The sequence below is a fragment of the Scomber japonicus genome, chromosome 8 (genome assembly GCF_027409825.1).
Source record: "Scomber japonicus isolate fScoJap1 chromosome 8, fScoJap1.pri, whole genome shotgun sequence".
Taxonomy (NCBI): domain Eukaryota; kingdom Metazoa; phylum Chordata; class Actinopteri; order Scombriformes; family Scombridae; genus Scomber; species Scomber japonicus.
Window position 1 is genome coordinate 11,641,743 of NC_070585.1, and position 26,423 is coordinate 11,668,165.

A 26,423-nucleotide genomic window follows, 5' to 3' on the forward strand; every position below is an offset into this window, starting at 1 on the left:
GTTCATTTCTGGAGTCATAATTACGGAAGTGTATTCACTAACAAAAAAAGTCTGTTTTTCTGAATAGTTGTTTTTCTTTTTCTGTTTTTCTGATTAATTTGAGTAATATACTTTAGTTTTCTGTCATCCCATCTTGTGTGTAATATTTTAATCAGTTAAAAATATGAAACAAGTTCATGTCTGGAGTCATAATAATGTCTCACTTATTTACGAATCCCATAACTCGTCAATACCCCCCCTCAAAAGACCGTTTGAGAACTGGACTACAAATCACACATTAACAGGGTCTGTATTTATAGACGATCTTTGATTGCACTGTCTCATGTGCACCACACGGTGGCGCTAGAATAAAGATGGTGTCAGAACCCGGAACCTTTGTTCGCTGATTGCGTTACTACAACAGAAATCAGCGGCGGACTGTATACAACCCAACGTGTTTAAGATGACATCTTCACAAGGATGAGAGCATATTTCAAGTGATAACATTACTATAACATCCTATTACAGCCTATATTAATGTTAGTTCATCCACCATAATCTTCATTTAACCGCATGTAAGCAGGTTCCCCATCGGCAGCTATATTAGTTACTGAGGACTAGCATCACACATGGCATCCAAGTGTAAGTAAATATTAACATTGGCTAGTCAGTTGATAAAGGGACAACTTAATATGTATCTCTAAATATCCCATAGCTGTAATAGTCAGTGTGATCACTTTTTAAGCGAATTTGATGTCAAAAATAGTGTTGCTGTGTGATTTGAGCTGAAAATGTTTTTTAATCCTGCCTTTGTTGTTGTTTTGTTGTGTTTGAATGACCATCATGCATCTGTTTGTTGCAGGAGCACCCTCATGCTGATTGGAAAGGTCTGCAGTATTCGTGGAGGCATCAGGTCTTGTGTAGTCAGACCCATAGCTAGTCTGTTTACCTGCCCCAGTAACATGGCCAAGAGCAAGTTTGAGTATGTCCGCAACTTTGAGACAGATGACACCTGTCTAAAAAACTGCTATATTGTTGTGAGGCTGGATGGGCGTAACTTCCACAGGTGAGTATTCATTTAAAGCTACACATCTGTCCTCTTTGTGTCTTTGTGAAGATGTGAGTGCTTACGTGGAGCTCATAGAATATAGTTTCTTCTTCTATAATTTCTTCTTGTATTTTGTGTCAGGTTTGCAGAACAGCACAAGTTCACAAAGCCCAATGACAACAGAGCCCTGGGACTGATGAGCCGCAGCGCACACTCGGTCATGGATGAATTAGAAGACATTGTCATCGCTTACGGTCAAAGTGATGAGTTCAGCTTTGTTTTCAAGAGGTCGTCCAATTGGTTCAAGAGGAGAGCCAGGTACTGAGAAGCAGCGTTATTCTCAGTATATTTGTGACATATTTCTGCATTTTTCTGACTTTATTTCTCTTCCTCTGGCAGTAAGCTCATGACTCACGTGGCATCCCAGTTCTCCTCCTCGTATGTGTTTTACTGGAAGGAGTTTTTTGGGGATCAGACGCTACTGTACCCACCAAGTTTTGATGGACGTGTGGTCCTATATCCTAGCAACCGTAACCTCAAAGACTACCTGAGCTGGAGGCAAGCAGACTGTAAGTAGACGAAGTGCTACTACTGTTTAACAAATATTTGAGTTTTGTCATCAAACTACATACAGATGTCAGACAGTACAGATGTTTTTGTCTCTTTCAGGTCACATAAATAATTTGTACAACACAGTGTTTTGGACTTTAGTACAGAAAGGAGGACTCACCACAGTCCAGGCAGAGGATCGCTTAAAGGTGAGCAGTCAACACACTACACAGTTCATTAAGGTGTGGTTGTGTACATCCACATTGATTCATGTGTTTGTATGAATATATCTTATAATATTAAAGGGGAGTACTGCAACTTTTTTTATTCTTGTTAATTTCCTACAAATAACAGAAGACAATAAATGATATGGAGGAGATACTTAAATGTTTAGAGCTTAGAAAACATTGTCATTGTCAGTTAACAACAGATACACACAAGGTCATCACACAACAGGTGTACGGTGCTGTCTGTGGGCTGACACATTATCATCATAAAAAGCATATCCCAACACATTAGGATCGTAAATTGTAAATTGTCAGAAGTTTGATCTACATCAAAAAAGTTTCAACACAGGACACTGTGATGAGGGTTTGATATTTGTCATTATTTTTGACATTTTGTATGACTGAACAAAAAATGATCAGTAGATGAATTGATAATGAATGTTAAAAAGTTAAGCATAGCTTTCTCATCCATGCTCCAACTTAAATGAATATGCTGTATTTTAGCTGCTTCAGAATGAATGTTTTTTTTAGGACATTAAAGACGTACACATTCTGTAAGTGGTTTGTAACACTACAGATGAGAAATGTAACATTTATAAATACAAAGGGAAATGTAAAGGGAAATGATACGTCTAATTGAACATAAGGCCTGTAACAGCTTGCGGCAGCTGCAGCTGTTCTCAGGAAGTTGCTTCACTTTTCTTTGAACTTGGATCTACATTACGATGAGGTGATGACAGCTGAGTTATGAAAATGTTGATTCTGGTTGGGCAGCATCCGTTATTTACAGCCCATTAAACCATTATGGTTCCAAGTTCCTGTATCACATTAAAATTATTTCTATAGAAGTATATGTGCATCAGTACTTCACATCACATTAACAGTAATAGAAACAGTGGGCAGTGTGATCACCCACATTTTGTTGAATGTGTGAATGACATCAGTTTGTTCTCTTCACATCAAATGATGCATCTCATCTGTGCAGACTTTATATAGTCATTTAATTTTTTTTGCAATATTTTCATGCATCAGTCGTACGTGTCTTTCGCCCCCTGCCCACCCCCCCCCCCCCCCCCCCCACTCCTTCCAGGGAACGCTAGCCGCAGACAAAAACGAGATCCTGTTCTCAGAATTTGACATCAACTACAACAGTGAATCTGCCCTTCACAAGAAAGGCACCACTCTTATCTGGGAAAAGGTGAGCTGGTTTTCAGTATGTGATGATGGGTTTTACATTCTTTGAATCTGCCCTCTTTTCCACATCACACCTCACATCTCATCTGCCTCTGCTTTAGCCAATGATTTCTCACATTTCCCCCACCGTGTTATTTATGTCTAAACAGATATACAGTGCTGTGATTCCAGTAAAGTGAGACATATCCCATTATCATAACTGGGGCTGCTGTTTGTGAAGGAATTGTCTCTCTCTATGCAGTTTGCACTTTTAGCTGACATTTACCATTGGTGTTTTGGGAAGAAGAAATTTCTCATGTTGCATGTTTATACCTATTAATTACTTATCCTAACCATAAAAATATATCATGTGTCTTTGTTTTCTAGTCAAAGTTACATCATTATCATTGTCCACTTCCTTGCCGGTACAACACAAATCTGTTGTGCTGCATTCAAGGACTCTTGAACATCTGAAAAGCACTGCATTGACAAGCTTTATGTGGCTGCTTCTCAAATCTCGGTTCTTGAATGCACTTTTCTAAACAGTCCAGCATGTATTTCCTATCATAAGCAACCTTCAAGTGTTCATCGGTAGATCTAGATACCATAGTGAAATGAAAAGATACTAAATAAATAGTTTCCTGGCAAGTCTAAAAGTGTATTGCATGCTACGTAAATGTGTCAGCAATAAAAGTATACAGTATTGTTTGACTCTTGCATAGTATTATTCATGCTAGTGGCATGGCTCCAGGAATGGCAATGTTTATCAGTCGGTCCCTGTGGTCCAGACTGAAATATCTCAGCAACTGTTGGATGGATGGATGGATGGGCATGATATCTAGTACAGACATTCATGGTCCATGGTGATACCAGCAGGTCAATGTTTACACATATTCAGTGAAATATCTGATGGATTAGCATAGAATTTTGTACAGTCATTCATGGTTCCCAGATGTTGAACCTTCATTATTTTTATATATCCCCTGGCCTTTTATCTAGCACCGCCTTGAGGCTGACATTTGTCATTTTCAGTAAATTATTTCGACAATTCGACAACCTTTTATTCACAATACACCGTCTGCTGAGGGAGTCCCACTGCAGGCTGATCAGACCTGGACCTGTGCCCCTTTTTCTTGATTTTTTTCCTGATCTACATCGATTGGCTGCAGTTCTGCGGTCTCTGATGCCTGCTTGATAGTAAAGTTGATACAAATACTCCGTCTCCATCTCTGTTTTCAAGACAGACTTAACTAACTAGAAATTACCGTTAATTGTTCTCATCATATTCCTCAATCTTTGTTTCCAGCGAGATGAAACTGTCACTAAACGCCTAAAACGACCAAATGAAGAGGAGAAGGACGTGAATGTGACACGCAGCAGGAGGAGGGTGCAGGCGTACCACTGCGACATTATAGGAGACCAATTCTGGCAGGACCACCCAGACATCCTGGAGGACGACAACTGCTAACAGTTCCTCTCCTGCTGTAGGAGAACAATACTGAACTGAGTCTAGCCAGAACGATTAAAGCTGACCTATTGGAGCAGTGACAGCTCGATACTGACTGATGTAGATCATGTGTCCTGAAAGTGGGATGCTTAGTACTCTTGAAACCCTTGTCTGTTTTTCTGAGATTGAATCTTATTTGGTGGATTGACTTTGTATCATTGCTCTCTCACAGCTGGAACATATACTCTCTTCATGTATTAAACTTTTATCATAATGTTTCCTTAAAGTGCAAAGTTTTCTACCTAAGTTGCACAACTTATGTCTTCATGTCGAAGGGGAAGCAGATTTTTTTTTTCGTTGCATTGAAGATAGTGTTAGATTTGTGTTGGTACTTAGAAAAACCTGCTAACTCACTCTGACATCTACGCTTCTCCTCACTTGCCCATCTAGCACGTCCGCCACTTCTAAGGTTGCTTGTCCAAAATTATGTCCTCCATTATGAATGGCATTTAGAATACTACCATCACTTGATCTTTCAGCGTGTTTAGCATGACTCTTTTTGGCCCAACACTCTTTGTCTTCGGGGGGGGGGGTCATTTGTGTGTGGCCGTTTGGAGCATCTGCTATGTTTTGAAGTTCCTAATGTTTGGATTTTGATGATTCAAGGAGGATATTTACAAAGGCTTCAGTATCACTAACAGTAATGAGAAAGCAGAAGCGAGGTTGAAATAAGCAGAGTAAAGCAGAAACGAATACCTCTGGCAACAGCTAGCGGCCTTGTCTCTCAGCCAGGATGCCATTTAGAGATGTGAATGGATTCATTGGCCTGCACTGTCATCAGTGCTAAGAATACCTCACACACCCCCTGTACACTCTATCCCTCTGACATGTGCTCTATGGCATATTTATCATCACACTTATAAATGACCGGCTCAGTATGAATGGCTGTTGGAAGCTTGAAGTGGTAGAAGCCAACTGTATTTTGTTACTGTAGTAGGCTCGGTTACTGTGAGGTATTAGAGCTGTATTTTTGGTTTGGTGACCTTGTTTAAAGCTACTGTAACTGTTGTTTATGTAACCAGTATTCGACTCTTCCACTCTTATTTGGAATCTAATTCATTCACGGAGGCTGTTTTTTTTTTTCATTTATTTTTCTTTTTTTTTTTTATGTGACCTATTTTTCAGACTGCTTGAATTTAGTGTAATGTCTATTAAAAAAAAGACATACAGTACAAGTTGCTGTTTTTCTAAATAACAGAAACCAGCTGTGTGTTCGGACCAGTCCATTTGGGCCGTAGCCAAGCTCAACACATTTAGACCTGACCTGACATTGATATTAGGAAGCAGAGCATGTGTAGGCAAGTGGTTGAGTAATTTAAAGACCACATATGTTTACATTCAAGGCTACCGGTTGAAACTTGCTGATAATATTCTATACACTGAGATAGCTATTTCAAAGCTATTTCCAAATAAGTGTAATAAATAGTGTTCCGGTGTTCACTTTTGGTTGGTTGTGTAGCCATGGAGATACATAATCATCAGTTTATAGGAGAACATAAAGGTCTGTTTACAAGTTAGGAAGAGTGCTATTCACATGGTTTGAGACAACAGTTATAACTTGTCCTGTGTGTCTCAGAGAGCTTTGTCCATCAGGTATGGGCCTATACCTGAAGTATTGATACTACCAACGCATTTGATTATCGATACTAGTGGTATTAGGATTGAGACAAATGAATGGATCCATCCCAGGTTAGATCGGGTTCTGGGTGCAGTCTCTATTTTTTTGCTGTAGTCATCTCATTAGTTTATAAAATCCTCCAGTAATCATACTATATGTCTCATTTACCACTAAAGACTTGTGATTTTACATCCATGTGGTTAAGTAATGAATAGAAATAAGAAATACACACAGTGGAATTAGCCTCTTAATGATGCATATTCAACTTATATATCATGATATATGGCTCTCCTTTACATAATACAATATTAGCTCATTTTAATAATAAAAGGTAGTAATAGTGATAATGGCAATTATATGTGTGACTCTGGATATGATATCAGATTGAAATGTCACCAGCCCTATTTACAAATCATAGAAAATAACTATGTTGGACTTGGAGACTGTAAATGTACAACTATAATTATAATATTATCACAGTGTGCATTACAAATAAACATCAATATGTGGACAGGGGGAGTGTATTAAAAAAGTGACTTGATGTGAAATTGTAGCTTGATCCATACTGGTGAAAAAGTAGCCTATAAAAGTATGAATTTCTTGCTTGCTTTGATCTTTTTCACACACACACACACACACACACACACAAAAAGTCTCTTGTTAATCACATTATGCAAAGCAAGGCACAAAATTGGTGCAATATCCCTTTGATAAATAATGCAGAAAAATGCAGTCAGTCCTTAACATGCATTTTAATCATTATATTATGGTTGTAATGATGATTTTTGTAAAAGACTAGGCCCTATATGGATTATTGTTTGCGTATTTTTTCTTTACAGTGTTATGAATATAAAGCTCTATAATAATCCAGGTAACACTTTTATTTCTGATACTGCTGCCCACTGGTCACTCTTTCATCATATCCTCTCTTGCGCTCACCTTAGTAGACGACACCGTGTCTCTTGCGTGTGTGTGTGTGTGTGTGTGTGTGTGTGTAATGTAGGGAAGGGAGGGGTTGGACGGCAGATTAGCAACGCTCTCTGTAAGCATCTCATTGAGAGCTGAGAGCAGCAGACATGTCGCTCCTTCCTCGCTTCTTTCACCTGATGTGAAACCACTCCGCCTACTTTTGCACATTTAGGTGTCGAGTTAAGTCAATTCATGTATTTTTTACAATGCGTCCTGGAGCGGTTCGTGCTCTCGATGCTGTGCGCTCCTCTCTGTGCCTCTGCCTCGTAGTTCTCCTCCACTGGACGGAGGCTGCTGGATATGAAGGCGCTGTTTACAATGGTGAGTGCGGCTTGTGTCTCTGAGCGATGGCTAAAATGGGATTTTTATACATCGTTGAACAGCTAGACGAAGCCTCAAATGCATGGGAGTGTGTGTCAGTGTAAAATACAAATTGTTGTGCATGCAAATGTCAATGCCAGTGTTCCTTTTATTCATTTAAATTAATACATAGGCTGTATTTGTATAAATCTCCGGAGTGCATAGACAGATTACCTCTAATTTGGTTTATTGTCTGCTTTTCAGGAGCAGAAAATAAACAGAAGAGCATCCTGGAGCAAGTACAGACTTATGAGATCACTTATCCCATATGGCTGCATCCTCACAGACACACAAGGTCTGCCAACAAAGAGGTGAGTCTGTCTGTTTTACTCTCTGACTCTCTGGTTTATCAAATGATTTAAAAAACAGACTGACATAGACATTTAAATTTTGATATATGTCAGCAACCTCTGTATGGTGTTTTCTTTCTTTCTGCAGCATCCAGCAGAGGCTCAAGTTCTCATCTCAGTCGAGGGCCAGGAGCTGAGACTACACCTGGAGAGAAATGAGTGAGTGGTTTAAGTGGAAGTGGAGATGGATATGTTTTATGGTTGATCATTTTTGTGCAGTGTGGAAAAAAGTGTGGAAAAAGTGAGACAGAAGCCCTAAAAAAATTCAAAATCAAAAAAAATCCAAAATCATATAGCAAGCAAGCCAGGTTTCTTTGTATAGCACTGTTCACAGGCAACAGTCACAAAATGCTTTACAGTCAAATACATTAATTAAAATACAATCAGATCAAATACATAAAAACAAAGACATGGATAAAATGAACAAGGGGAACAAGACATAAGGGACAATTTAAAACCAAGTACTACATGTTGCCAAATGACTCATTTTTGCTGCTTTTTAAAGGAGTCCACAGTATTCAAGGACTTCAAGTTTAAAATGTAAGTGATGTTGAAGCTACATAAGGTCTATTATATTAGTGTGGAGCCTGGCCATGTAGGGCTTTATAACTGAGCACCAAAATTATAAAATGAATTCTAAAATTAACAGGAAGCCAGTGCAGTGAGGTTAAAATAGTTGTAATGTATGACCATCTAATAGATCGTGTTAAGAGCCGAGCAGCAGCATTCTGGACACTTTGTAAGCAGTAAAAAGAGAAGTACAATAGTCCAAATGTGATGAGATGAAGGCGAGTTTTAACATCTCCATTTTATTTCCAGACACAACTGATCTGAAGTTTGGCTTTGATTCTCAGATAAAAGAAATCTGATTTAGTCAGTGTCTTAATGTGAGCTTGTGGTGTGGTTAAAAAGTTGTTGCTTGTATTCAATTGATCCCGTTTGATGAGATTCAGTCAAGTCAGAGTATTTCATGCTTCTACATTGTTGTGTCTGTCCCTAGACGTCCACAAGACGTCCTGGCTACTCTTAATTTGACCAGATGTTAGCCGTTACATAGACACATGGATAAGGTCAGTGCCCCTATGGCTGCCATGAGGGGGATGATGGGAGGGAAGGAAGGTGATGGTTTTGGACGACAGAAGGTTGACACCCGATCTGTGTGCCTTGGGCAAACAGGAAATAGGACTGTATTAGTCTGTGCACCTAACACTGTGTAATCTGATGGACCAGTTCCTGTCCAGTTACAATGCGATGGTGATAGAAAGGGAGCAGACTCTTTTTAATAGATGTTGCGATAGCTGGGTGGGAACGCAGGGAGACGTTAGTGTGACAACAGAGCTGTGTTTTATCTCTCCTTGGTTTGAGCAGGCTCACAACTGGAATAGGAAGCCTTTATGAACTTAAGAAGTGAAGCCTTTTTACCATTGTCTGTATGCTATCTCTGTCATTCATTCACTCAGAAGTACACACACTAACAAACCCTGACTCCGCTGTGTCTGACTGACCATCCCCTGAGGGATTTGCCCCCCTGCTCTCCCTCCCCAGCAGGTGGTCACACTGTTAAATTTCCTTCCTGGGCAAGGAATTTTCATCAATCACATATAGTAGCTCTGTGTGTGTGTGTGTGTGTGTGTGTGTGTGTGTGTGTGTGCGCGTGTGTGCATGTGCGCTAATGGTCAAGAAAAAAAAGGAGAGAAGGAAAGACAGAAAGTTGGTTTGAAAGTTTGGTGAGATAAATTTGATAAAGCTTTTACATTTTTCTAATGGTTTCTCCAAATGAGTTAGAGATGCTGATAAGACTTTATCATTTCACTAATGTGGCATCTGAAGGAACTATTCAGCCACTAATACAGTCTGTGCTGATCAGTACTGCTAGTTAGATGTTGCAGGGATAATGTGAAAAAGACTCATTTTAGAAACTTTTTAAAGCTGCTGTAATAAAAAATGTTACATTAACAATAATTCAAAAGGCCATGTGGATGTAAAAAGGGTTGATTTATGGCAGCAAACCCGCAGAGAATCAGCTCAGCTCTCAGTTAGCTCAATGGTGCGTTTAGTGTTTTATGTTGTTTTGGTTTTTATGGCCTGCTGCAACTGTGCTGCTCAACTCTCCACTCTCAACAGTGTCATCAGTGTCATTTAGCAAAGAGCTGGTTATGTTTCCCTCAGGAGTTGATGGAGACCCAACACAGACCTAAAAGCAGAGTGAATATTGGACTGACATTCATCAAGTGGCCAGAAACTCCAAATGAATTGCTAATGTCACTCTGTGTCTGCCATTTGCTAACACACCCGTAGTTGATCAAATGTCTTGATTCACCTGCACTCACATGGACAGAAAAATCATTAATTCACCTATGTGTGGTTTCCAATTAAAGAAACATATCCCACATCCTTAATATTGATCCTTTAATGCACTGTGTCTATATGTTATATTGATCCAGAAAAACATGTGAAGTCTTTACTGTTACTGTGATTTTATGTTTCATTCACTTAAGCTTCAGCCTTTGATATCCTCCTGAACAAACAGTCAGTATTACCATTCAATAGCCTTTGGATGAAAAATGGAGTGACTGGAATGTTAAGTGTGCAGGACTCAGTATTATGTGTTCACTGTGAAAAGTATTGTCATAGTAACATACTGAGTTTTAAATAGTACTCAGTTTTAAATAATTTAGGCACCTTAAATTTTTATGATTAAACAAACTGTACCAAGACAAGCTATGTTATTGTGAGATGTGCAGAGAGCTTTTCTTTTTAAGTTAAAGATAGAATCCATTAACTTTACAATCCATTGAAAACACAGAGAAGTGCTTTGCTTTTAAAAATCCCCACCCCAATCATTTCCATACAGTCCATTACAATAAAATAAGTTTATAGTGTCTTTCTTTCTCTTTGCAGACCCTTTATTTAGTGTAAGGTTTACTACTTCACCCTGCCACTCTGTGTTTCCTTTCTCTCTCCAAGCTTAAAACCATACTGGGTTACTGTGTTGTGATTTGTCCATTGTTGGTCTGGTGTGGAGGCAAGACTGGATATGTGAGTTTATAGGACAGGCTGAGAAAGAGAGCCGTTTGTGAGGATTAATGTCTGATTTTGGAGAGAAGCCAGCTGGAGAAAATGCTGCCAGCCTCTCTGGGGTCACACCATCTCTATGCCCTGGCAACTCCCTCATGCCCTGCAACTGTAACTCTTACAGTCTGCAGACGGGGGAGAATCCAAACGAGCTGTGAGGTGGTCTTTTTTTCACATTCACATTCTCTTTCTTAATTCTGGTTGACCTCATTTTCTTTTCACATAATATATCATGTAATCAAAGCATATAGAAACACATAGCTGTTAACTTTTGTGGGCACTGGTACTCCCATTGGCTGGAGTCCAGACTCAATCCATGTATGTCCTCCCTAGTCATGCTTGTCAATGTGTGTGTGCACATTGATCTTTTTTTGGATTGCGCGTGGATCCATGTCGGTGTCTGGGTGTGTCTGCCGATGCTTTTATCTTAATGAAAGGCTGTGGTGCGTCCGCAGAGGGTTGATTTGGTTAAGAGCCAGGCAGGGTGACTGTCAGGGTGCTGACTCAGAGAGCAGGAAAAGGGATGTAAAAACAGAGCGAGAGGAGGAAATGGTGTACGAAAGTGAGTGATGGACTGGAAGAGAAAGGTTGAGGTGAGAAAAGTCATTGACAGAGGAAGGTAGAGACAGTAAGGGTCAGTTTCGGTGTGAGTTTTGTTCATCTGGTTCAGATATGAATCCTGTGGATGTTCTTGCTTCCTCCCCTGCATGACTTTCTGTGATCTTATGTTTAATGCCCTGCCTGCACAAACCCTGAATCAATCACTCCCCTGGGAAATGTACAATCATTGTCTCTCTTTTCCTCTCCTCTGCTCTCCTTACTCATTCTCACCTCATATGTCTTCAACTGTCCAGCCTAGAAACAAGCACCTCATTCTTTCTCATTTCTTCCCTTCCCTCACCTCGTCTGATATTCCCCAGGGCTCTAGTACAAATATACATCTCCCACACGCTCTCGGAGGTCAGGCTTTGGGAGACTGTGGCCACACGCAGACAGGCGACACACAGAGACACACTCGTACGCACACACAGCACCACAAATGAACACAAACAGGACTGAAAGCACAGGCCTGATGGATCACAGATCTAGGGAACAGAGAGCAGGGGAAGCTTTCGCTTGTCCTTGTTTCCCTTTTGTCTGTGTTTAGTCTCACAGTGGCGCGGTCTGCTTAGAAGTCTTAATCTAGGCCTCTGTGTTAGCCTGTGTGTTGGGGTAACACACACACTCCCACAGGGCTTCAGACAACAGAACATTGGTCTCCTTGTGCAATAAAAGCCTCTTCATCATCCATCGCTGAGTGGTACTTTGACTTTGCATCAGCCTTCTCCCTCCTTCCCTCCACCCATGTGCGGTGATGTCATCTGATACTATGAGAGAATGCGACCCACTGACCCTAATGCATTACCCCACATCCCCTTCTCTTCTCTCTTCTCCTTCACTATCTCCCAAGTACATTAGCATTACTCCCCCACCCTTTCTTTCTCCTCCTGAGGCTGAACCAAGCCTTTGTCTCAGCCTCACTGCCAGACAGTCCTGATTCAGCGCTCCTCAATCACAGCATCTGTCTGAACGCTGGACGACATCCAAACTCTGTGGAGCCCTCCGGCCATTACATAGAGGTTTTTCTTAGTCTTGATTTTGAAAGCTTTTGCAGCATTCACCAGAATGCAATTAAGCTAAAGGGTTTGGTATATGCCAAGGGTATTGTTGCAAGGTTTAGACTGTGTGACTCGAGGCTTGGCGATGAAGCTGGCATAACAAAGTTTATGCCACCCGTTGCTGGACTGCGCTCAAGGTGTTTCACAAAGTTGAACAGGACGTTTTGTAACTTTTTATGTCGAAACACAGGATTTCCTCTATTTTTACTGATCAAATCCTGTCATTGTGTTTTCCAAGTATTTGATGGTAGTCACTGTGGATGTTCATGTGCAAATTCAACTGTATGTTGAAAACACAAAATTACAAAATGTATTTGTCATCATTTTAAACCCAGTGATGAATTTGCATCACTCCTAGGTTGCTATAACCTCTGATTGCCTTCCTTTACCTTATAGTATAACTTAAAACACACATAGTTTGAAAAGAGAGAGCTATAAACACAGTTCACAGACATTAACCAGTAACATTATCTTTAACTGTATGTGATTGAATCCATTAATTATTAATTAATTAATGATTTCATTACACAGCTTGTGATCCATTTAAACTATTATATTTTACCTTCTTCTGAAGAAATTGACCAGGGAAAAAGAAATAAACAGCTTGATCACTCTTGCAAGTTGTTTCTTTACGGTAATGAAGTAATATATGAAGCAACTACAGTGGATCTAGCTGTATGTTATCTAATGATTTCATGGCAACAGTAAATCATATTTAACTGTAATTAACCTTCAGTGTAACAGACAGTATCCGGGGTCTGAATGTGGCATTGCTGGGTTTGGGACTTCAATCAAAATGTAAGGCAACATAGGAAAAAACCCTCAAGTTAAGCTATTACCCTTTAAGTAGTGGCTGTATAGCTTACTTAATGGCATGTTGAGTCCATGTGTCACACAGTAGCAGGTTACATAAGACATCAGTCTACTAATGTACACAGTCTTATCCCCAAGGACTAGTAAGTCAGCACTGTTTAGCTGATAAATGCAGCTGCTGATTGGCATGTAAGAAGAAGAGTGCGTGTGAGAGAAAGTCTTTCCTCATTGAAGAAACGACCATCCATTCTGTGTAATGACTGTGGAACAGCAGCAAAGTGAAGCTCCGTCAATCATCAGCCATTCTGCCATTAATAGAGAGAGTTACACAGAGATGGGAATCTTTGCGGAGTGAGAGATGGAGGAAAATTAGAGGGAGGGCACATATAAATGAGGTCAGAAGGTCAAATCACAACACAGCGGGGGTTACCCTGATTAGGTGACATCAGCCGGATACATTACCCACTGGGCGATCATCTTTAAGTCCTCTTGTACACTGTGTGTGTGTGTGTGTGTATGTGTGTGTGTGTTCCCTCTCACCCCATCAACCCCAGAGTGATAATCTGTTAAAGGGATGAAGCAGCCGTTTTTTGTCTTTGACTTGCTTTGTGACTGATTGCATCAACAGGCTGTCATTGTTTCAAGAGGCTTGTTTCCTTCAGGGCATCTGATGGAAGAGAAAGGAAAAAGCCCCATTTTTTCCTTCATTTGTCCTCATCATTCTTTAAAGGAATAGTTTATCATTGTGGGAAAGGGCTTGGCCAAAGTTAGAGGAGAAGATCTTTACCATTCTGTACAGTCTGTTCTGTCTGTACTGTAAATATGAAGCTAAAACTGGCAGCCAGTTAGCTTAGTTAAGCATGAAGGTGGGAAACATGATGAACCTGGCTCTGTCCAAGTGAACAAAACCACCAGCACCTCTACACCTCACTAATTCAGTCATTATATATTTTTATATGTGTTTCCCCCACATCCTGTCTTTGTGCTAAATTAATAGCTGCCTGCTTGTAACCAACATTTCTAAGAGTAGTATATCAAACATATAACTCTTTAACTCTAATTTAAAGTAGTGAAAGTAATTTTTAACAAATTTACATAAACACTCATAGCTGTACCCGTTAAGACTGAGTTGAAGGTGTTTTGCAAGTCATGGACAGGTGGTGAAATTTGCATTTTGTAACTTCATGTCAAAACTCATAGGACTTCCTTCCCTTCTATAATATATCCTGTCATTGTGTATTAACACTATTTTTTTTTATCATGATCACCTTTAGATATTCATACCCAATTTTAATTTAATTTAATCCCATATTTAGCATATTAACCATTTACTCCTAGGCACACTAATATAAAAAAACTCAACAATGAATTTGCCACACTGTTAGGTTGCCACAATCATCTCTGAGAAGCTGGAAAGCTCCCACAATTTAAAAAGAAATAACTATAAAACAATTAGCATATAATCTCCAATGACATCATCTTTAACTGTTTATGTATGGCATTTTTCCTATAGATTTTATACACAGACAATAAAGTGGTATCAGATTTCTTGTCTAATTCCAGGCAAGATGGTGAAACATTCCCCTAATGTTGCACTATTTAACTTAACTACCCTGATTTTAACCCATTTCGTCCAAAGTTGAAAAAAAAGAATACTATAGGTTACTTTGAAGATATGAGGGTAAAGCCACAAGAGACATGACGAGTAATGATAAAGAGCAGGGACATATTTGTGCGGAAGATTCAGCCAGCATCAGAAGATCATTGTAGAGTTCTCAGCTACATCCTGTAATGATGGATCTGTGGAGGACTGTGGGAGGAGAAACTAGGAGAAAAACCAGCTGTGAATCAAAACAGGAAGATTGGATTGAAACAGAACCGGAAAGAATAAGACTGGAAAACAAGCATCTATATAAAATGTAAATATTGTGGCTGGTAGGTTGACAGAAACAGCCTCAATCACACACACACACATATGGAGATTAAGAGGGATTTCACCACATTTAACTCTCCATGTATGCACATATCCTTGATTTATTAGTCTCTCCTCTGCAGTCTATATTGTATACTAACAGAGTTCCAGTAATAAAGTAAATAAGAGTACTGTCAAACAAAATTAGTCTGGAAATAACAACAAACTCAAATCCAGAAATTAAAAAGGGCCATCAGAGAAAGTTGGGCGTACACTTTTCTCAATTCTTCGTTTTATTCTTATTTCTGAGAGGATTTTTGTCTAACCCTTTAAGGCAGTCTGGTTTTATAGAGTGTCTCTGATGGTGAATCTTTTATGAGCTGTGGGCTGCTGAAGAGAAACTGCCTCTCCTTTTCCCCCGTTTCTTCCAGCTTTCACACAGTATATTTTTTCCACATTACTTCACCATATCCTTTCTGTTGGGGTAGATTGAATGTCTAACATTTCATATTCTCTTGCAAACTGTCCCTAACTTGGTGCTGTCTTTCACCAGGCAGCTGTTGGCCCCTGGATATCAGGAAATATGGTACACTCGTGATGGAGCCCGCAAGTCTTCCTTTCCTGCCAACACAGTGAGTCAGTGAGACAGCTTGATGTTCCTAAACTGCGCTGGGGGAGGGGGGGGAGGTAAAATGATCATAGATGAGAGATGAACACCAGTGTTTGTGATCATTTCAATGAAAGGACAAAAAATTAGACAGAAAATGCATTTGAAGACATACAATATTATCATTTGAGCATAGAGCAGCACCCGTTGAGCTGTTAGAAAGTGAGTGTTGTTCTCAGGAAATCTTCGGGTGAAATAAACTCTTTTATCACTGTTTCCTGCTGTGTGCTGATCTATTATTGTTTTTATTGTCTAGGGACACTGTTTGTATCACGGGGAGGTTCAGGGCATGGAGGGTTCCAGCATTGCTGTCAGCACATGCTCAGGATTGAGGTAAGAAAACCCCGCCAAGGAGAGTGTGTGCGTGAAGCTTTCTAATGTTTAAAGCTGTCCCAATGGTGAAAGACATGTCTTAGAATTCTAGGAAGCGTTCCATAAAACTAAATCCCACTATAACAAAGGCTTTTTATGAAGAAGTCCCTACAGTGATGAGCAACAGAATGTCTTCAGTCTATTACCCTAATAATAGTTAATTATACAGGTTCATTTCTCTTCCAGCTGACATCAACACATTTGGTCAGTGTGATAAGCAGGCTGCTGTTGTTCAACGTCTACCAGTTTGGTCACTTGCCAAAAAAGAGAAGAGAATTAGACCAAATGTTGATGTTTAAGATTCCTCATAAGGATTGCTGATTATTCACAACCCTGAACAGAAACTAGGTTTCTCATACAAACTGTGGGTCAGTATAAATATAAAATATCTTATTATAAAATACCTATTTTCTCAAATAAAACCAAATATTTTTCTTTTAGTAGTATTAGAAGACCCAGATTTAAAAGCTAAAATGCTAATGTGTGGATTTTGTGTGTTTGGTGTGCACACTCATATTTTCCAATTTTCACAATTGACTGATGAAAGTCTCATTCCAGTTTTAAGAGTTCCACAATCACTCTGAAAATGGGAATCCTTATATTGTTTGTGAGCATTTTGATAGATGAAAAGAAGTTGTAACCATTAGCCTGCACAACTGTTCTTTTGTCTTTCGGCCTCTGGTCAAACCATGGTTGGACTGATAAAATGACAGGAAACAGTTCTGTGCAGTGTCTTGTACAGTGTAGTCCAGTAGGTTAGTAGGTCACTGGCTCCAGTGGTGGTTCATTGAGTGCAGCTCAGTATGGAGATCCTGTGTTTTCTCCTGGTGTGGATCCAGTACAACTAAATACTTCCTCCTACAGACACTCAGAGAGGAGACACAGGCAGCAGAATAGGAGCTGGCAAGCACCGACAGAAATCGTAGCCATATGTGTGTTTTTTCTGAGTTCATTGCTCTGCATCTGGAGGATGAGTGAATGAATACATCTCCAGACTAATGCAGATACTCAGGAAGAATGCAAACACAGCTTAGTGGGACATGTGGGCGCCTGACTTCGCCAGATGTTTTCTGCAGCTGCTTGACCTGCTGATGCGTGCACTCTTGTGTGTTTGTGTATGGGCGTCTGCCGCTCATGAGTGGTTTTTGGAGGAAGCCAGGGGATTGTGTTATACTGACGGTCTCAGTTTATCATCATTTATGAAGACCAATAAATCGTCCGAGACACGTCCCTCTGATCCACTGTGACCAAATTACAAAAATTCAAATCTGAAAAAGATACACATAAAAACACTAAAAAACCAAAACCTTATAATTAAGTTTTCCCCAGTTTGACTATCACTAGTAGGAGTTTGATCTGATATTTTGTTAATTTTAGATTTCAAAGGACCTATTCACTACAGTATTCTACAATGTACAGATATGTGGAACATCACTGATCCATATTGATTTCTTCGAGCTGTGATTGGATGAAACCATTAGCAGTGCTGTATTGTTTCCCCAGGGGACTGATATCTCTGAACACAAGCATCAGCTACTTGATAGAGCCTCTTCCTGTTTCCATGGATGCACAGCAGCACGCTGTGTTCAGAGCTGAGAATCTCCACCTATCCAGAGGTAACTGTATGCATCACCATGGCAACAAAGAGCACGGGGAGGAGCTTGATGGCTTTATCCATAAAATGACATCACCAAGGAGCGGAAGGGTAAGTTCAGACAGGATAGACAATGTTGTTAACATTAAATCATTTTCAGACTTTACACACAACCAGAACATTATTGACACCAGCTGCTAAACTTTTCTGTTTTCCATGTTAAGGAACGAAGGGACCTGAGCCAGAATATGAAGTATGTCGAGCTGCTGCTAGTGGCAGACAAGGCTGAGGTGAGGATGCTGCTGATCTCATTTTTTACCATACCATTATATAGGGGTGTACAGGATGTGACTATTTATGTGTGAAATCAATCAACCATGTAAGCAGAAATAACCTCAACAGATGATGAGATGGAAAAATAAAAAAAGGTCTTCAATTACTTTAATTTTAGACAAAAAACAAACCAGCATTTCTAACTAAATTCTACATGTATGTCCATATAGTACCACCTTAGTGTAAGCTGAGAATAAACTTAATTATACAAACCAAACCTTTCAGGCTATTTAGAGCTAGGTACATTTAAGTAGATTTATGTTCAGGTATGCAGCTGTGATTCGCATCCTGTTAGTTTTCTGAAACCATTTGAGGTTTGGGGAGATGTAAAGAGTGTATGGGTGTGTCCCTTTTGTCGTTCAAATGTGTTTCATCTTATCTGCAGTTTGAAAAACATGGGAGTAGTCTAAAGAACACGCAACTGAAATTGCAAGAGGCAGCAAACTTGGTTGATAAGGTACTGATATGAAACACACACAGGACAAACATATACTGAAATCTGCCCACACCTGAGTCTACTAATGACTGGTGTTTTCCTGTTTGTCACTGCTCCTTCATCTGTTTGCACCCTCAGTACTACAAGTCTCTAAGCATCCGTGTGGCATTAATCGGTCTGGAGGTGTGGAACGACCAGGACCAGATCAACATGTCTGACAACCCGCACAGCACTTTGGCAGCATTCCTGTCCTGGAGAAGCAAACATCTCCACAAGCTCCCCAACGACAACGCTCAGCTCATCACGTTAGTGTCCCTGCCTCACATTTTTCACTCTTCACCCTCTCCAACACTTGTGGAGAGGGTATCACTTTCAGCACCCCATTGTCCCGTGGGCAGATCTCTCAGTTCATTTCGTCGACATTGTGTGAGACGATAGCCATCACCAGTGGCATCCCAGTAGGTTGTAGTTCAGTTGGAATTAATCAGCAGTGGCATTTGTGTCTCCAGGGGGAAGCCATTCCAGGGCACAACCATCGGGCTGGCACCTCTAAAAGCCATGTGCTCCGACTACCAGTCAGGTGGAGTGAACACGGTGAGAGAACAGTGTCTAACATCAGTCCTTTGTAGATATTAGATTAGATTAGATTATTTTTTATTTCGAATGCGTGACAAAAAACAAAACAAAAACAGCACATAAAAAATGAAAGCACAGTGTTCTCACCAAAAATAGCGAACCTACACCCGACAGAAAATATAATGCACTGTCAAGTAAATATCCAGTTGGGGTGTCGCTCCATACATTTCTTTGGACATAAAGCATAATTCATATTAATTTCTGCAGTTGGTATAATGGAACAGTAGATTGAATGGTACATATCTAGTGGTGACAGTGTCTTCAAAATGCTGTGAGAAATGTACTACATGTGACTTTTTCTACCTGTTTTTTAAATGTGTCCCTGCACCTTTCACTCAACAGGATCACTCTGAGTTAGCTGTTGGTGTTGCTGCCACCATGGCACATGAGATGGGCCACAATTTCGGCATGACTCACGACAGTACAGGCTGCTGCCAGGCGAAAGCTGACGACGGGGGTTGCATCATGGCTGCTGCTACTGGGTACATAAACAAATGACTGAAAAAAAAAAGAAATTATAGTTATGACGCTAGTACACAGGAGAAAACCATAAGGTATTGCTTCCACATTGTATTTACGTATCCTCTCCACCGTTGCTCAGGCACCCATTTCCACGTGTGTTCAATGATTGCAACCAGAAGGAGCTGAAGAGCTACCTGACCTCTGGAGGAGGGAAGTGTCTCTTTAATCTGCCAAACACAGAAGCCATGTTTGGAGGGCGGCGCTGCGGCAATGGTTACCTGGAGGACGGAGAGGAATGTGATTGTGGAGAGGAAGAGGTCAGTGTGTGTGTGTTGGTACATCAGTGTGTATTTGTAACATTTTGCCAGGACTCATGACTCACTTTCTGTACAGGAGTGTACCAGTCCCTGTTGTAATGCCAACAACTGCACTCTGAAAGCCGGAGCTGAATGTGCCCACGGCGTCTGCTGTCATAACTGCAAGGTACTAACATGAGAATCTAACAGTCATATAAACAAATGAAAACAGAAAAATCCTATCCCTCTTGAATAATGCATTCCCCTGGCTTATCTTTGAGATCAACACTGTAGCTCTTGAATTAAAGCTCTGCAGTTAATTTTTTCTTCCCAGTCTCTTGTCATTGTCCTCGTGTTTGTCTTGGTGTTAAAATAAACATGTCTAATCTCCCCCTCATCTCTCACTGTCAAGCTGAAGAGCCCGGGTGTGCTTTGCAGGGCTCCCTCGGGGTCATGTGACCTGCCGGAGTACTGCGACGGGAAGGCTGAGTCCTGTCCTGCTAACTTCTATTTGGTGGATGGCTCGTCATGTGCAGGCGGGCAAGCTTACTGTTACACCGGCATGTGTCTCACTCTGGAGCAACAGTGTCGGTCAATCTGGGGACGAGGTGGGTAAACTGGAATCCTATTCTAAATATTCAGTTCCACATTCAGTTCTTAGGTATGTATGATACACAATGAAAAACTGTACTGAAATGAATAAATAAATATAAAGGTGAGTGGCAACACAGAGCTATCAGGTTGTTTTTGTCTTTGGTTATGCCCCGAAGTGTAGCCACTCTTTGGCAGGGAGACAGAGAGACAGAGAGACAGAGGAGCGCCTGTTGGGCCAAAAACTGCTTCAGTGAGGTCTGAAGAAGTATTTTTTTGGCAGTAACGGTAACGGCATTGTAACGGGAGAAACAGTAATTAATTTGATTACTCGTTACTGAAAAAAGTAACGTCGTTAGTAACGCTGTTTATTTATAACGCTGTTATTCCCATCACTGATGATACAGAGCATATGCAATATAATGTGCTGAATGTAGCATATATTTTCCGATTTACAACACACATTGATATACAGTATTGGATTACAACATGGTTCAGTTATTTCTCTGTTCATCTTGAAGCTACAGATATTCCCAAACATTGTGGTTTAAATGGTAAATCAAGTTTCTGACTGCATACACTAAAAGGTTGTTGTCTCTGGCTGGCAACATCAGTCATGTCCGACGTTTTTCGCTGAAGACATTTTGACACGTCACAGTAGGAGAAGCGCTTGTGTAAGTAATAAAATGAATGATGGTTGAATTTCTTTTAGCTGCTTTGACTTCAGGGACCTGGGATTGTGCATGTTGGCTCACTGTTGTGGCTTATTGGCACACTTGAATAGAACAAAGCCATCATTAATATAATTAGTAACACCTGTACTGTTTCTACTATGCCAAGTCAATATGCCTTCTGTGAAAAAAGCCTGTTGAAAAATTGTATATATGTATGTTCTCTAATAAATGTACAAATTCAGACACATTCTTGATACAATTACATTGTTTTAATATGACAGTACTCACCACACAAATTGGTATTACGAGTTAAGATGAATTAATGAATTTCCAAAAAGAAAATCCTAAAAAAATAGTTTGAAATCATAAAGGGATAATACAATTATACAAGCTTTCGTGAGAGATCACTAATGGATACACTAATGGGTCTTTAAAGCAGTTAAAAAGCAAATGTTGAAGCAGATAGGCCAGGTAGAGTTAGAGATGAGTCCTCAGCGGGTCGCAGGATTAGGGATTGTTATTGGACAGTGTCCATATTCACGTTGTGACAGAGCCTCCCTGGAGAGCCTTTGTAGTACCACAGGAGCCACACAGAACAGTAAGGGATGCCATCTGTTCTCCATCAGGTGGTCACAGATCACACTGTGCATGCATGTATGTTTGTGTTATGCTGTATGTGTGTACGTGTGTAGCCATCCTTATGTGTTTCTGTGCAGATGGCCTTCCAGCCCCTGATCTGTGTTTTATGAAGGTAAATGCAGCTGGGGATATGTATGGGAATTGTGGCAAAGATCAGTTTGGGAAGTACAGAAGATGTAAGGACAGGTGAGGATCGGAACATTCAGCACACATGATTTATTTTAGTTTCCCTCCGTTAAAAGAAGTAACCTACATTTCCTAAGAATAAGTACATGTTGTAGTTTTTTCTAAGTTTTTACTAATTTCATCATTTATGCCAGGGATGCTAAATGTGGGAAGATCCAGTGTTTAACTTCAGCTGTTAAGCCCATTGAGAACAACGCTGTTCGCATTGAAACCACAGTCACTACGGGCAGCACGAAGGTTCAATGTATGGGAACACATGTGTACAAGTCTGGGCAGGGGAACGAGGAAACACAGGGCGACACTCTGGATCCAGGCTTAGTCATGACGGGCACCAAATGTGGCGATGACTCGGTGAGACTCATACATGCATGAAGACATACTAAATAGAGTTTATTGTTGTGGAAAAGAACATGCATTGTAACTTTTTTCCAATCATGTCAATTTCACATTTCAAATAAAAGCCACTCATTCCTCTAACCCCTCCTGTGACTCTCTTCCTCACAACCTTCCTCCTTGCAACAGATTTGCTTTAATGGAGAATGCCGCAATGCATCTTTTCTCAAGGCTGATGACTGCAATGCCAAGTGCAATGGACACGGGGTAAGTTTCTATGTGTCGGAGGAAGGGCGCTTCGGTGATGGATTTCCGAGGAAAGCTTTGGCTGCCAGCCCACAATTATCGAAAGATGGCAACCTTGGCAGTGTGTACTAGACATATTAAGATCATTTACTTAAGTAAAAGCACAAAATTAATTATGAAAATGTTAAAGTGCTCAATATGCAGTACGATGGTTCCTGGCATTGATTGATCTTTATCTGCATAGCTGTCAGATAAATATACGGAAGTAGAAAGTACCAGTATGTTAAGTTCCTCTTAAATGTAGAGGAGTAGCAGTATAAAGTAGCAGAAAACGGACATACACAAGTTCATCAAAATTGAAAAAAGTGCAGTGCTGAAGTAAATTAATGAGCGTTGGACTCTTCTCCTCTGCAGTCATAAAATGTCACTCAGTCCAACACCAGCACATCAATACGACAAATATAAACATTTCTGTTGCAATTTTGACGGGCATCGTCCAATAAACAGCTGTTTCTCTCTCCAGCTGTGCAACAACAACCACAACTGCCATTGTGACACGGGTTGGGCTCCTCCTCTGTGTAACCAGAAGGGGTCTGGTGGGAGTATAGACAGTGGACCTGTCATCAGCCACAGTGAGACACGTCATTGTTTAAAACATTTATATATAGATGGTATAAAATATTTATGTGAACTTCTGCTGGTTTCTTACTCCTGTCTATTTTACACTCCAACAGGCAGTCTCCTTCCAGTCCTGCTGGTCCTCCCTCTGGTTCTCTTTATGGTTCTGGCTGCTGCTGGCCTGTGGTTCTGCTACAGACATAAACTCCACCCACTGAAAACATCCGTTCCACCTCCAACACCAAGGTATCTACAAATGTTATCTCTCAAATGTTAAAAACTAGTAATCTACAGTTCAGTGAATAGACATTTTCCATATATGTTGGGTCTGTAATTGGTCTTTTTATTTTTTGTATGTGTTCTAACCTTCAGTTGTTGTGCAGTCCATGTCGAAGCCAAGCCCCCGCATGTGAACGGTCATGCCAATCCGACATTCATGCTAAAGAAACAAGAGTCAGACCATCTGGTAAAGGAGCCCATTCATGTACTAGCTAGAACACAACATAGTGACACAAACAGTGATTGAGATTAATATCAGAACACATCAGTAAATTTTGTCACGGTTGTGTTCTTCCACAGGTGAAGTCCTCCCCTCATCTGAGCTCGCCATGTCCATCTCGGCCCAGAAATGCTATTGTGCGTCCAGCTGTGAAGCCTCCTCCCATACCTGCGTATGCTGTGGAGCAGAGAAAGCCTAAAGCTGCGATCAAGCCTGACACATCATCTTCTCAGGGTCAGTACTCCCCCCAGGCTTACACTCAGTCCAGCACTCCCTTCAAATCTGCACCACTGACTGAGCAGAAACAAAACCGCCGGGCTCCTCCACCACCTTCAGGACCTACACCTATACCCTCTCTGCCTCTGCATCCCAAAACCCACCCACTGCCTTCAACAGCACCTAAGCCTCGACCAGACCCGCCTAACAGACCTCCACCACCTTGTCCTGTCAACAAACCATCAGTGGTGAATATTTTCTTGTAATTCTGTATTTTCTTGCAAGTAAAGCCACAGGCAAATTTTATTTCATTTGACAGTTATTTACTTTATCTGAGCATGAGATGCTTGTCATTTGTATGTAGGAGAAGCAACACACAAAAGGCCTGCAGGTTTCCACTAATGCCCTGCTGAGTGGAAAAGATGCTCTGGCACCATCTGCTGGACAGAAGAAGCCAAACAGGTACCGGTGACTCATCTGGTGACGCTTGTTAATGTCACTTTTAAGCAAACCCTGTGTTGACATCTAATTTATGTACCTCTTCTTTTAGATCTTAAACCAAGAGCTCAGGGAGATGTTGCTGACCACTTACATCAAGTATGGACTGCCTCGTGTTTATGAATATAAATATAGTTGGCCATGAAAACATGGTTCTATGGGATATGATGATTACTTGACATTCTGGGTCTGTGGATAAAAGTATATGTACATTTCTGAGTTGTATTAAGAGAACATTGTGGAATCACAGAATTAAGTCACAGAACATATCACACTTAGTTTAAATCTAAGACTTAAGGCTTTTTAGGCTTGCTTTATCCACTTGAAACAGCCAGAGCTGTGAATTTTATTTTATTTTTTTATTGTCCCAAATGTTGATGGGAATGTGAAATTGTTCCATATGTGTTGGCAGTGTTTAAACACTGTCCAAGGAGTATTTATTCACAAAGCAAAGAAAACATGAATGTTTACAGCATAACCTGTGTACTAAACATGGTGCCTCCTAAAGAGCATCAGCTGTAAAGGGATATCTTATATTAAGAAAAATCTGCCGAAAGTGAAGTGCTTACGCTTCTTTTATGTGAATAAAAATGGGCTTTTAACTGGGACCAGTCAAAACCCAGCATGCATGCTGTAAGTAAATGCTTATGATGAGAGACACGTGTCTTAAATGTAGCAGGAAATGTTTTTCAGTTGTTTTTAAATTTCTTTTGTTTTTATGATTTTATATTATTGTGGACTGCACTTTTAATCATTGCTTTGATATCAAACACTTACCTTTTGTGGGCTTCAAATGTCCCAATCCACAAGCTACCAACTGTCCAAAATAGACACCTTTCAAGCCTACAGGAGGTGAGCCTTTGATACCAAACAGTAAATAGATAAAGTATCACTTCAGTGCATTTCTTGTTCTTTCACTGACAATCAGTGAGTAAGACACCTTTGTTTTATAACTTCATATTAGGAACATGAATGAGCGTCAGTTTAATTTGCATATATCTATTAAGCATCTTAATACTGCATTATGATTTAATTTAGAGTCAAATGTTGCATCTAGCAGAAGTGAATCATTTTTTGTGTTTGTTCAAAGATGTTGCTAAAACTGTTCAGTGGGACTTCCCTCCTGACCTAAATGTACAGCAACAATGACTGCAGGCTATGTAACAGTGACAACTCTTGGCATTACTGAGGTACTGTTATAAAACTGGTCTATTTGTAGTGTGACTACTTTGGAAGCCGCCTGGTTTTATCTGTAAAATGGAAATACAGGTGCCATGTTTTACCTTCTTATCCAACCTATGCAAACTCAGGCACTGTGCAACACTGAGTCTTCAACTGGAATTCAAATAAACACATGGAGAAAAAAAATAAATAAATAAAGTTATACATTTTAACTGGTTGTGTTTTTAATGCTTATTGTATGCTCAGGATTAAAGAATCATTTTTAGATTCAAGAGCTCGCTCAGTGGCAGCTCATTGAATGAGTAACATCAAAATATTACAAATGAGCTCAATTTTCAACATTTGCTGCAGGCAGTACATCCTGCAGAAATGATTAATGTACAGAACACTGCACACAGACACAATGACTTCTGCACTCTGGGCAATTGTGATAAGTCTATTGTCTTGCACTATGACTCATTGTTAGGTTAGGTATTTCATTAATCCAAGAAATCTCAATTCAGAGTGCATGTTTTTCCTGGAAAATATAAATCATGTCCCTGCACTATACCTTGATTTGGTAATTAACTGTTGGTAAAATGCACAGCGTAACATTGTGTAATACATGTCAGTATATTTGTTTCATTTTCATTTATTTATTTATAAGAACAACACACACTGATGAACTTTTCTGTAAAATGTGCCAGTGTTGGCCAGCCAGGAGGACT

General features: G+C 40.2%; 2 protein-coding genes across 3 annotated transcripts; both read left to right on the forward strand.

Annotated features, from left to right (window-relative positions):
* Nucleotides 1–598: 598 nt before the first annotated feature.
* Nucleotides 599–4,652, forward strand: thg1l (tRNA-histidine guanylyltransferase 1-like). Of its 2 annotated transcripts, XM_053324336.1 has the most exons (7): nt 599–621; nt 842–1,045; nt 1,169–1,345; nt 1,427–1,596; nt 1,697–1,785; nt 2,894–3,001; nt 4,283–4,652. In XM_053324336.1, the coding sequence occupies exons 2-7, from the start codon at nt 852–854 to the stop codon at nt 4,442–4,444; spliced, it is 900 nt and encodes a 299-aa protein (XP_053180311.1). In that variant the 5' UTR covers nt 599–621; nt 842–851; the 3' UTR covers nt 4,445–4,652. The 2 variants fall into 2 exon arrangements, with proteins under 2 accessions (XP_053180311.1, XP_053180312.1); XM_053324337.1 differs by lacking the exons at nt 599–621; nt 842–1,045 and having other exon boundaries at nt 1,262–1,345; nt 1,431–1,596.
* Nucleotides 4,653–7,254: 2,602 nt separating this feature from the next.
* On the forward strand, nt 7,255–24,593 carry adam19b (ADAM metallopeptidase domain 19b). The gene is made up of 23 exons (XM_053323541.1): nt 7,255–7,391; nt 7,635–7,741; nt 7,869–7,939; nt 15,792–15,870; nt 16,162–16,238; nt 17,781–17,982; nt 18,096–18,161; nt 18,590–18,661; nt 18,779–18,945; nt 19,150–19,234; nt 19,619–19,758; nt 19,878–20,055; nt 20,132–20,221; nt 20,447–20,642; nt 22,016–22,124; nt 22,259–22,475; nt 22,647–22,724; nt 23,227–23,335; nt 23,438–23,567; nt 23,694–23,787; nt 23,901–24,284; nt 24,401–24,498; nt 24,587–24,593. Exons 1-23 carry the CDS (start codon nt 7,277–7,279, stop codon nt 24,591–24,593), a joined length of 2,871 nt encoding a protein of 956 aa, XP_053179516.1. The 5' UTR covers nt 7,255–7,276.
* The last annotated feature ends 1,830 nt before the right edge of the window (nt 24,594–26,423 follow it).

What these genes read in the sequence shown, in the direction of transcription:
- adam19b (XM_053323541.1), top strand. Translation starts at nt 7,277, where the DNA reads ATGCGTCCTGGAGCGGTTCGTGCTCTCGATGCTGTGCGCTCCTCTCTG. An exon ending in CAAGGTCTGCCAACAAAGAG is followed by an intron (nt 7,742 to 7,868) that starts GTGAGTCTGTCT and finishes TTCTTTCTGCAG; the next exon opens with CATCCAGCAGAGGCTCAAGT. An exon ending in CCAAGTGCAATGGACACGGG is followed by an intron (nt 22,725 to 23,226) that starts GTAAGTTTCTAT and finishes TTCTCTCTCCAG; the next exon opens with CTGTGCAACAACAACCACAA.
- thg1l (XM_053324336.1), top strand. Translation starts at nt 852, where the DNA reads ATGCTGATTGGAAAGGTCTGCAGTATTCGTGGAGGCATCAGGTCTTGT. An exon ending in GAGCTGGAGGCAAGCAGACT is followed by an intron (nt 1,597 to 1,696) that starts GTAAGTAGACGA and finishes TGTCTCTTTCAG; the next exon opens with GTCACATAAATAATTTGTAC. An exon ending in CCACTCTTATCTGGGAAAAG is followed by an intron (nt 3,002 to 4,282) that starts GTGAGCTGGTTT and finishes CTTTGTTTCCAG; the next exon opens with CGAGATGAAACTGTCACTAA.